This window comes from Drosophila subobscura, chromosome U (assembly GCF_008121235.1).
Source record: "Drosophila subobscura isolate 14011-0131.10 chromosome U, UCBerk_Dsub_1.0, whole genome shotgun sequence".
Lineage (NCBI taxonomy): Eukaryota > Metazoa > Arthropoda > Insecta > Diptera > Drosophilidae > Drosophila > Drosophila subobscura.
The window spans coordinates 13766203-13776855 of NC_048534.1; the positions used below are offsets into that span (position 1 = coordinate 13766203).

The window sequence follows — 10653 nt, forward strand, 5'->3', positions numbered from 1 at the left end:
AGAGGATTCACCGGCATACAGGAGCGAGTTCGCAGATAGTTGGTGGTCCTGGGATTACGAGCCATGGCTGAGGAAACACACCGGCTTGCTGCTGGCAAGCAGCCGGGTGGCAGTAGCTGGCAGGTTGGTTAGTTGCCCAGCGCGCTAATTTTTAATTACGACCACTAAATATTCAATTTTTAGTTGCCGGCAAAGGCAAACACTTCCTTTACCATGGCTAGAGCTTTTTGTTTTGTGGATTAACGGCGCTGCCAGGGAGGAGGAGATTCTTGTTTCCTGTCAAGTGCAACAACTCGTTGGAATTGCAAATGTTGCGATTACTTGGAGAAAGGATGCGGTCCAGCAGTGTGCGGCTGTACATACATACAGACATATAGGACTATTGTTGCCTTTTGCTTCCCTGGCAGTACATGCGGTTAAGCTTCCTCACATCATTTGCGCTCAGTCCTTTTGCCTGCCCAATCTTGACATCTTTCTGAAGAGGAACTATCGTGGGTAGCCCGTTCTTGGAGAATGCATACTCGCCATAGTGCATAATGCTTTCATAGTCGTAGCCAAGCTTAAAATCTGTCACTTCGCTGGCCGCGATCAGTCTAAAGTTGTGTTCGTAGCCGGGCTTCACGTTCTCCGTGTAGATCTTTACATACCGATCGCTCCTCGGGTCGCAGTGCGTGTGAAAGAGACCCAGGGAATGGAGTAATTCATGCTGAATAGTTCTGGTAGACATGCAGCGCTCGCCAAGATTGAGCAGCTGCTGCTGTCTGCCCAAGAAGCCAACGTATGACCAGCAGCCGGCTTCCTTTCTCTGGATGACCACCTGCAGATCCCTCGCATTCGCTGTTTTGCGAAATCGGACACAAGTTTGGGATGATATGGCTGCCATGGCTTTTTCGATAAGAGCGGTGTCCCAGGAAGCTATGAGAGTAAGCAGTCTTACAGGACTTTTCATGGAATACTCTAGGATACATACACAAGCCTTCACCAAAACTATAGACAAGAGTGCTGCCCTTCCAATAATATCCAGACCAGGAATAAGCTATGCGAGGGCCTCCGTTCAAATTCAAAAGCTGCATCTGCTCTGGTGTGAGTCTCATGTCATCGTCAGCCTCAGCTGTGGTCGGAGGACGAGCATGGACAAGGAAACCAATCGAGAGAAGCAATCCAAAAGTAAGATTGTGCATTTTGGAACTGTCTCCAGAGTCTTAAACGTGTTGGATTTTATACGGATTGAATGGTACACAACATGACAATTGAACTCGCAATCTACTTAATTTCATGAAGGCGATAAAATACTGGTGAATGGAATGGTAGTAAGGGTATTGACCCACGAACTCAAAGATTTCGTAGAACCCTTTATGAGGAACTGAATGTTAGTCAGGTGTGAAAGACCGATAAGCTGCGTTTCATAAATCGCTACAAAACCAATAATAAATCTTTCTGTTTCAAAGTTCTGTGTCGTTGTCAGATTTTGACATAAATTGATAGATATGATACTACTTCCTAATACCTTATCAGCTAAGCTCCTGAAAATGTAGCAATAGTAAGTCATTAGATAAGAATTATTTGTTAGGCTGCAATAATTTAGGCTGAAGTCAGCCACGTGTACCATATAAAAGCTACAATATAATACTACCTTTGGTATCACCTTCATAAACACGGATCGTGACCAGCGACTAGAGCTAAGTGAAACGAACTTCAAATCGAACGCCATGTAAAACTGTCCAACTAGGAAGCAGCTAAACTGAGTCATACTCATTCCGTTCATTTTTCGCACCTTTATTTCGCATTTTGTTGTAATGATGATAAATGTTATTTTGTTATTGCTACCTCGGGTCGACTTCTCCCATACGAAATTATAATCAGTTTATTGTGTTGAAAAATTCAATTAAGTGTGCGAACATCACTGTCATTGGGCTTACAGTACGGAAGGCATTAAAATTGTAGCTTCTGGGACAAGAGCTCAGTAAACGATTGTGATTAGGGGGCTGTAATGGTTTGGGCTTCTTCTCTGTTGTAATATTTGGCTGAATGAAAGTGATCAAAAGGAATCACAAGTGAGGAGGTGTATGAGGAAATTGTAACAAAGAATTTGGATGTACACGAACATGTCGAAACCCGGAATAGGTGACTTTGCTTTCCTAACTACATATGTCAAAGCAAGAAACGCGCAAAAATTCTCTATGCGTAGTCGTCGAATTCCAGGTCTCTCAAAAAACAAAATTTAGTTAATGGAAATACCTTAAATGCCTAAATATCTTATAGATTACGCAGATAAGCCTTATTTATAATAGTTTCGTGTTATGCGGGCCACATCTAACGCTGAGATAATTCTTAGCGGTCACTGTTGGTCAATATAGGTGGCTGTAAAATGTTTATATTGGCAATAAATTGTCCATCGACCAGAAAGACTACTTCGAACCCATGTCGTTGTCCACCAAAACAGTTTCGTCGCAAACGTCCACCGAGCAGTATGAAGGTTCTGGCTCTAACTTTTCTGCTCCTGGCCACCAGCTGCTTGGCTGCCCCGGCGCCAGAGAAGAGACTGGAGACCGATCCCGAGCTAACCGCTGGCTACATTGAAGGGGACATGGTGCCCAGTCCTGGGGCCAGAAACGGACTACGCAACGAGACGTTCCGCTGGCCCAATCGTGTCGTCTACTACTATATCAATCTGAATATCGGTAAAGCCTCCCAAGCAGAATTATTAACGTGCGAGTTTGTCTGATAAAAGCATTCGAAATTAGATACTGAGCATCGCAACCACATTCTTCGCGGCATCCGTTTGCTTGAGCAGAATTCCTGCCTGGTGTTTAAGGAAGCAACGACTGACCAGGAATACTACGTAAATGTTACTTCCGAGGCTGGTGGCTGCTTTTCGTATGTGGGCTATCGCAATACGGTCCAGCAGCTGAATCTGCAAAACTATGCCCTGGACACAGGCTGCTTCCGCATCGGCACCATTGTCCACGAGTTCCTGCATGCCCTCGGCTTCTACCACCAGCAAAGCACTTGGGATCGGGACGATTACGTTCGTATTGCCGAGGAGAACATTACCCCGGGCACGGAGAATAACTTCAACAAGTACGATAGTGACACGGTTGAGGACTATGGCGAGCTATATGACTATGCCAGTGTCTTGCACTACACGGCCTATGCATTCTCAAAGAACGGAGAGATGACCATCATTCCTCTGCAGGAGGGAGCCGAAGAGAGTATGGGACAACGTCTGCAAATGACCCAGTCAGATATTAACAAATTAAATGTAATGTACAAGTGTCCCAGACAGGTCTAAAAGTACCTAATGAAAGGTCATCAATAAGAGCATTATATTATCTATTGTCTAAATTATTATCTAAAATTGTGCGTCATTGGAAGAGCTGGAATTTTTCTGATTTCTAATTTGAATACTTCATTTATTATTTTTATTTATTTAAGTCGGGTAAACAACAAACAAACAAATTGTATAAAGAAATGCATCGACGAATGCAGGCATGACGAATGAAATAATTATGGCACTAGGCCATGTGTTGAAGTTCTTTCCGCGCCAGTTTGAATATTAGCTTGCAAATGATGAATACGTTCGCCCTGGCTCTGTCCTTGCTGCTGGCCAAGCACTCTCTAAGTGCTTCCTTAACGGATTGGCAAAGGGATCCTGAGCTTTTGCCGAACTTCTTTCAGGGTGACCTCGTAAACAGGCCCAGTATAGCGAAGTGGCGGAGAAATGTGATAAGCAACACGATCTATCATTGGCCAAACCGCACAGTCTTTTACTTCATTGAAAATGGCACTTTTGGTAAGCATTAAGTGCACATAAATAGTTTTATGAGGTGCAGCATATGATCCGTTTCACATAGATGAACCCCATCTACAGTATATCCGTCGGTCAATGCACAGAATAGAAAAAATATCGTGTGTCAAATTTGTGGAAGCGTCCAGTGATCAAAAATATTTTGTCAATATAACATCGGATGAGGACGGCTGCCATTGCGAAGACATTGGCTGGAGAAATCATCGCACAAAAGTTAATCTTGGGGTAGGCGCTTTGGACCAGGGCTGCTTTCGCATGGGTTCCATAATCCATGAGCTCCTGCACGTCTTGGGCTTTGAACACCAGCACGTGGCCCAAGACCGAGATGAATATGTGCAAATTGTATGGGAAAATATTAGTCCGGAAAATATAATAAATTTCTTCAACAACGAAACATACATAGGCTGGAACAACTACGGCGAGGAATACGACTACGGGAGTGTAATGCACTACATTAGTAATGCATTTGCCAAGAACATATCGCAACCAACCATTGTAGCCCTGAAAACAGGAGGCTCAAAGATGGGCCAGCGTCGTGGATTGAGCAAGACAGATGTTCGCAAACTAAATAAAATGTACAAGTGTCCTGGCTACGTATAAACTGTAAATGTTGAACTACAAAATAAATATAAATATCAAATAAAATTATAATTTCACGGCACACTCTACATTAGAAGCATGGAAAATGAGATATTTTTCAGACGGAGTAGTGGATCAATTGGAGAGTCAGTTATCGAGTAACCACCCATCCATCAAGACTATGAATTTGATGTACGTGCTACTGGCCATATTTATCTTTAGGGAAGCTGCGGCAGTCTGCTGCCCGGCGTCACCTATCTGCGGTGACGGCCAAATGGTGGTCGGTGCCTATTGCGGCAACGGCAGGTGCAACGTATTCGGATGCAACTGCAAAGGTGGATGCAGAAAAAAACCGGAATAGGATGTGAACGAAGCTTTTAGCTTTTTGTGGTCTTAGATCCTGCATAAACTTCTTGTCAGCGACAATAAAACTAACCCCTACAGAATTCTCTTTTCAATGGATGTTTTTTCTGGATATTAAGTATTTGTGGGAATCTCGTGGGCGAGACAGTGGATTTCACAAATTGGATCACCTCAAGTGGCACAACACACGGCGCCCAGAAGTATACAGCACCCCGACATTTTTTCAACTTTCTTATCGCTCTTTTCAATCTTTTCGTTTTGATATCGTTTCACAGGGTAACCCACCAAGAGAGAGTAGAACCAATTGTTAAAGAATCGTAGTACCGAAGTCCGCCCGATCCACCATTTCAAGCAGCTCGCGTAAGAGAAAAGAGAACTCAAAAGTATTTATAGTTTCTTGATAATTTTCAGAGGCTCGAATTGGCCATTGCTGTAGTCCGTGCAATGGAGTGTGGAGGACCATTCGCCGGACAGATAAGACCCAAACTGGTAAAAGACAAACGAACACTTGTGTTAAGTAGAACGATTACTCGTGTATTGGTTGTTGGGAAGTTATCAGACATTGCTGACGATTTTCAGCCAATTACTCATCGTGGCGGCAGCGGTTTTAATTACTTTTTCTGATTCTGTCGGCCACTTGATATTTCAATCAGTTGGTGGTTTTATGTCATATGCGTAGGTCCGTGAATGGATTTCCGCAGTGGACGGGGAAACCTATTACGTTTGAGATGTGTATCAAAAATTTACATGACTAATGTGCTTTATTTATTGTACAGTGGATGGGCGCCGTGCTGGACATGACAACTGCAATAAACCTTGATCTAATTGGTCGTACCAGTTTTCATTATCAATTTGCGAAATACTTTTTTGCCCGTTTGTATCTAATCTCTGTTGTGCGGTTTCGTTTCGATCGTACTTATGAACCGTACGTTTCACGGCCTGGCCGTTAGTTTGCGCTGAGATACAAAGCAGGCAAGATGTCGAAACTTGGCCTTATAGTTATCCTACTTGTGTCAGTGAGGCTTAGCCATGGCAAGCCTTTGCCACTGCCGGCGGGAGTGTATGATCCGGAGGAGGCAGGTGGCTTCGCCGGTGGAGATATGATTTTGACCGAGGAGCAACAAGCGAACTTGGAGTACGGACCCAAGGGACGCAATGGGCTCACCAATACGGAGAGGAGGTGGCCCAACAATGAGGTGATCTACAAAATTTCGGACGACTTTGATGCCACTCACAGAGAGGCGATTCTGAAGGGCGTGGAAACCTTGGAGCAAAACTCGTGCGTCAAGTTCAGAGAAGCCACCGACCAAGATACGGCTTACCTGACAATAACAGCAAATGCTGGAGGGTGCTACACCGATGTCGGATATCGCGCAGCCACGCAGCAAATGAACTTGGAGATCTACCCGATTGGACAGGGCTGCTTCCGGCCCGGAACCATCCTGCACGAGTTCATGCACGCCTTGGGCTTCTACCACGAACAGAGCTCTACGATACGCGACGATTACGTGAACGTGGTCTATGACAACATAGTGCCCGGCAAGGAGTTTAACTTCCAGAAGTACTCCGCCGCTGTGGTGACCGACTTCGATGTGGGCTACGACTACGATAGCTGTTTGCACTATCGTCGTGGTGCCTTCTCCATCAACGGCGAGGACACCATTGTGCCCCTAGACTCCAACGCCGTGATAGGCCAGCGCCTGGGTCTAAGCGCTAAGGATATTGATAAGATCAACATCATGTACAAGTGTCCCATTCTGCTGTGATCCGGAATGGGTTAGACGTTGTACCAAGTGATATTGTATGGTCAATTGTGATATGTATTTCACCGGCTGAGGCGATTAGATCGGTTTTATGATCCACGCTGTCATTGTCAGTGCCATTGTATTTATAGAAATCTTAATTAAAGCTATAACTCTCTATGACATATGTTTGTACTTGTGCTCCCAAGTATGTCGCGTCCGTTGCGGTAGCTCCGCCTGCTCGCCGCTGATAATTCCTTATCGCAGGTGTGCAAAATTCCGCCGCGAACAAAAACTATCAGCGTAATTGTTTATTGGCGGCTCTGTGGCGGACACGGCTACCAATGCACCCTCAATGTGGCCTCAACTTTCTGTTTGGACCACGAGTTCGGGCCCAACCACAGGCCCATGTGTCGAGAACTCGTAATTGCGTGCTAGTAATGCGATTTATATGCGAGATGCAAATGTCTGCGAGGCATCTGGGGCTCCCGCAATGTTTGGCAAAGGGTTTGCCAGAGGCCTAGAGCCTAGGACGCAGCACCCAGCACCCAGCAGACAGGACCTAGGAGATGGAAGCTGGGAGCTGGGAGCTAGGAGCAGGCACTCAATTCTCACATTTTGACAGCGCTTCTTAGACCATAAATTCGATTTTCGTTTCGACGACATGGTTTCACGCTGCTGCCGCGCTGTCCCCTTGCAAACTGTTGGAATATTTGGCAATGTCTTCCTGTGCGAATTGCTTCATTCGAAATTAAGAATGGGCTTCCATCACACACACACACAAGGACCGGTTGTAGCGGTGTGCGACCATGTTTGCGAAAATTAGCATAGACCAGAGAGAGGCGAGAAATTTGGTAGGCACAGAACAATTTTACTCGTTTATTCAGAAATTGGCTGGCAGAGGAAACGAAGGAAAATGGTGATAGATGTGATGGCAGCCAGATGGGGCCCAACTACCAAAAATATAAGTATTAAGTCGTATTAAGTTGAAGGAATTAAATTCGTAGATTGCCTTGATGGGGTTCCTATAATCCTTTTGCTTATATTACCTCAATGAAAAGTATTTGGTCAATTAAGGCTTAACTGATCGTCCCAAAAAAGAGTATGAGCTAATGCGCACAATCAATTTTTAGTCCATAATCGTTTCAAATCTTTTTGTGATTACAAGTTATTAATGTTCTTTTTTGCCTGCAATAATTTTCGCACAGTTCAGACGTTCACACGTTTTAATAAAGCTTACCAGCATTTCATAATTTTATAATTTTCAAAACTTTGATTCCTGTTTATTTACTGTTCCGATTGGGAACTCAAGGGGTAAGATACAGAGTAAAATAAAATAAGAGCCCGCCGTCAGTCATATAACTTTGATAAAGCCAGAGCCACTTCATTAATTATAGCTAACAGATTTCTGTTTACTCTCAAGTAAACAACTATCTCTTAGTGGATATCGAAATAATTAGACTGTTAAAAGTTACATAAACTTTCTTCATATCATTGGATGACAATCGGTCACTCACGTGGTGCCTAGGCAGAAATTTGTGTTAATGCCAAATGCGACATTTCATTGGACTTTCTGACCGTTTATTAGTCGGTCATTCTCCGATAGGAGAATTTCATTCCTTCGCCAGCTGTATATTATAAAGGCTTTATTGGTCAGTGAACGATCTATGATCATGCACAAAAACCAACTGACATGAATGGCTTTTAATCAGGAAGACACTGTGTAAGGGAAATTCTAAAGACTGACTCATTTAAGTGTCCAATCAATGCTTTTTATTTGGTCATGCTGAACAATCAATCGAAGAATTTACTGCCTTATACCGAGGGAAGAACATACCTATATTGACTCATACAAATTTCACAACGTTTTTATGATGGGTTATTGCGCGAATCAGCTGGAAAGTATACAAACTTTTTAGGTAATCTTGGTGCCATCGTAAGGCACTCCACCTAGAAGTAAGCAGTGGAAAAATGAGGTCATGCATGGAGGAGCCGAAGCCACCATTCTAGGAACTAAAAGTTACCACAAACCATAAATAAGAAAGCATTTTTCTATTGCATTCTATATGCAAATCAGCTCGAAAAACAATTCCGGTGTCATTGATCTTTGAGGGATTCGGCGTATTGGCGATTGCCAATAATAACTCATGCGAAAAAGAAAAACGCGAGCGAACGAAAGTCCGTGCCCACAATCAGAAGCAGACGGGGAAACACCGATACAAAACTCGAAGCCACATGAAATATGAAACGAATTGTAGCAATTTCCCCAATGACGGCAGCCAGACAAACGCAAAAACGCATATGTGACCGAGTCCGAGACCGAAGCTTTGGGATGTGGCCGGAGCAGGAGGTGCGGATGCAGAAGCTTCCTTGGAATGATGCGATTTATTGCTGACGAATGCGTATTCAATTTTAAGGCATCACAAAGATGATTTATACATTTAATATTATTTTGCGTGCCAAGGCTTCGGCTTTTGCAGCCGCTTAGCGGAAATGGGAAATCACTTGCAAGGACCACATTGCCGGTTCCGGACTTGCATCTCATCCTCGCCTCCACTTCCACTCCACTCATTTTTTACGATTCATGTTTGGGGCCAAATTTCTCATCGTTCATATTTATGACTATGACGTCGTAAAAAATTATGCTTTAATTTGATTATGGCGTTGAAAAGTATGTTTGTATTGGCTTGACGCTGCATTACGCTGCGTATACGCAGTCTGCCTTCTTGAAAATGCTTTAAAAACTTATTGAGCGAACGCATGAGCGTGTCGCAGTCGTGATTTAATTTTTCGGGCACTTTGTCGCTAATCTCAGTCAAGCTGACTTGCCGATGAGGTTTATTGGTCTCGAATGAGCGGTTTCTGGACCCAGTTTAAGCGGGAGTTGGGATTGCGTCAGATTTGGCTTCATCTATATTCGTAGAATTCTCAGAAATCTGTCAGTGAAATGCTTTTTAATATAATTTAATGGCAATTGTAGTGGTGACATCCGCTTGCATGGCATTCAGAAATAAATAGTTGAATGACTTATTTGGCCATTCTGATGAAATAAATTGTTGTGTGCTGTCTGCACACTCGTATGCCATTGACGGCTCTACTTTCCGTTGCGAAAACATTATCGGGACAAACGATTGCACTAAGCTACTTAGCTGTGACTCAATCAAACGGCAACTAATTAATTTGCATTTGCATTTCTTTGGCATCGTTTTAAGCCAGCCCACACCATCCCAGCCATCGCAGCCGCCCCGTACCGTAATCCACTCAGGGCATACTGCCACATACACGCTCACGCATACGCACACACAGACACACACACACACGCGCACATACATAACTGTTATTTTGGAATGGCCGCCTTTTGTGTGAACATTAAAATCTTAATTTGAATATGTAACCGCTTGTCTATTCTATGCCACTTTTAATCCTCATTTGGCACACTCCCCACCAGGGCTGCAGCTGGATTGCGTCAGGTGGTGGAGCATTGTGTACCCGACACTACTTGTAGTCCGTGTGGGGTACGACGGGTAGCATCATGTTCATTTAAAAAGGTAATTTCGGCACTGAGCTTATTATGCTCATTAAGTCATCAGGCAGAGGCCGAACCGAAATCGTGCCAGGACCCGGTCGCTTGGAGCCGGGAGAACATTATAAAGTGCACAGCCAGGCGACCGCAAACCGTGTGCATTCATTTGCCTCTGTTGTTTAGCCCGCTTCCACTTCCAGTTCCACTCCAGGCTGCTCCTGGTTACTCCACTACACTCGGATCTCCCTTTCCATATCTTTTTGGCCGGGGCCAGCACATCGAGCGTGAATTAATTTTTAATGATGTTGTGTGCGGCACGGTGAGAACAACTCCCATTTTGTTGCCGTTGCAGCCGCCGCTATCTGTATGCGGCGTACAGAGTGCGTGCCCTGTCCTGCACCGGATGTGGGTCATTTCAAAAAAATTGTTTGCTTTAAATTGCATTTGCGTTGGCCATGCGCTGACATGATTCACTATCCACCAGTCGCCCGCCAGCCACAAGTGTTTTTATATGCAGCGCCCTCGGTGATGCTGGGATGCTGGGATGCTTTTGATGTGGATGGGGCAGGTGAGCTCAACCACCAAGGCGTGTGGACCACGGAACCACGCACAACCGTGTCACATGGCGGAGCCGGCTC

At 44.4% G+C, this 10653-nt stretch overlaps 4 protein-coding genes across 5 annotated transcripts; 3 read left to right on the forward strand and 1 right to left on the reverse strand.

The window, feature by feature from the left end:
* Positions 1 to 104: 104 nt before the first annotated feature.
* Positions 105 to 1192, reverse strand: LOC117900862 (zinc metalloproteinase nas-13). Its single transcript, XM_034811384.1, has 2 exons — positions 971 to 1192; positions 105 to 915 (listed from the first exon to the last, which is right to left on the reverse strand). The coding sequence occupies exons 1-2, from the start codon at positions 1179 to 1181 to the stop codon at positions 380 to 382; spliced, it is 747 nt and encodes a 248-aa protein (XP_034667275.1). The 5' UTR covers positions 1182 to 1192; the 3' UTR covers positions 105 to 379.
* Positions 1193 to 2441: 1249 nt separating this feature from the next.
* Positions 2442 to 3308, forward strand: LOC117901832 (seminal metalloprotease 1-like). The gene is made up of 2 exons (XM_034812765.1): positions 2442 to 2681; positions 2745 to 3308. Exons 1-2 carry the CDS (start codon positions 2471 to 2473, stop codon positions 3290 to 3292), a joined length of 759 nt encoding a protein of 252 aa, XP_034668656.1. The 5' UTR covers positions 2442 to 2470; the 3' UTR covers positions 3293 to 3308.
* A 243-nt stretch (positions 3309 to 3551) lies between these two features.
* Positions 3552 to 4423, forward strand: LOC117901831 (seminal metalloprotease 1-like). Of its 2 annotated transcripts, none has more exons than XM_034812762.1 (2): positions 3552 to 3793; positions 3855 to 4423. In XM_034812762.1, exons 1-2 carry the CDS (start codon positions 3568 to 3570, stop codon positions 4406 to 4408), a joined length of 780 nt encoding a protein of 259 aa, XP_034668653.1. In that variant the 5' UTR covers positions 3552 to 3567; the 3' UTR covers positions 4409 to 4423. The 2 variants fall into 2 exon arrangements, with proteins under 2 accessions (XP_034668653.1, XP_034668655.1); XM_034812764.1 differs by having other exon boundaries at positions 3870 to 4423.
* Positions 4424 to 5696: 1273 nt separating this feature from the next.
* Positions 5697 to 6675, forward strand: LOC117901880 (seminal metalloprotease 1). The gene has a single exon (XM_034812837.1). It carries the CDS (start codon positions 5728 to 5730, stop codon positions 6514 to 6516), a length of 789 nt encoding a protein of 262 aa, XP_034668728.1. The 5' UTR covers positions 5697 to 5727; the 3' UTR covers positions 6517 to 6675.
* The last annotated feature ends 3978 nt before the right edge of the window (positions 6676 to 10653 follow it).

Bases quoted from the DNA above. Each gene is read 5' to 3' on its own strand.
- LOC117900862 (XM_034811384.1), bottom strand. From the start codon at position 1,181: ATGCACAATCTTACTTTTGGATTGCTTCTCTCGATTGGTTTCCTTGTC. The intron at 916-970 runs GTATGTATCCTA...TTACTCTCATAG, and splicing joins TAGTTTTGGTGAAGGCTTGT to CTTCCTGGGACACCGCTCTT.
- LOC117901832 (XM_034812765.1), top strand. From the start codon at position 2,471: ATGAAGGTTCTGGCTCTAACTTTTCTGCTCCTGGCCACCAGCTGCTTG. The intron at 2,682-2,744 runs GTAAAGCCTCCC...ATTCGAAATTAG, and splicing joins CTATATCAATCTGAATATCG to ATACTGAGCATCGCAACCAC.
- LOC117901831 (XM_034812762.1), top strand. From the start codon at position 3,568: ATGATGAATACGTTCGCCCTGGCTCTGTCCTTGCTGCTGGCCAAGCAC. The intron at 3,794-3,854 runs GTAAGCATTAAG...CGTTTCACATAG, and splicing joins CATTGAAAATGGCACTTTTG to ATGAACCCCATCTACAGTAT.
- LOC117901880 (XM_034812837.1), top strand. From the start codon at position 5,728: ATGTCGAAACTTGGCCTTATAGTTATCCTACTTGTGTCAGTGAGGCTT.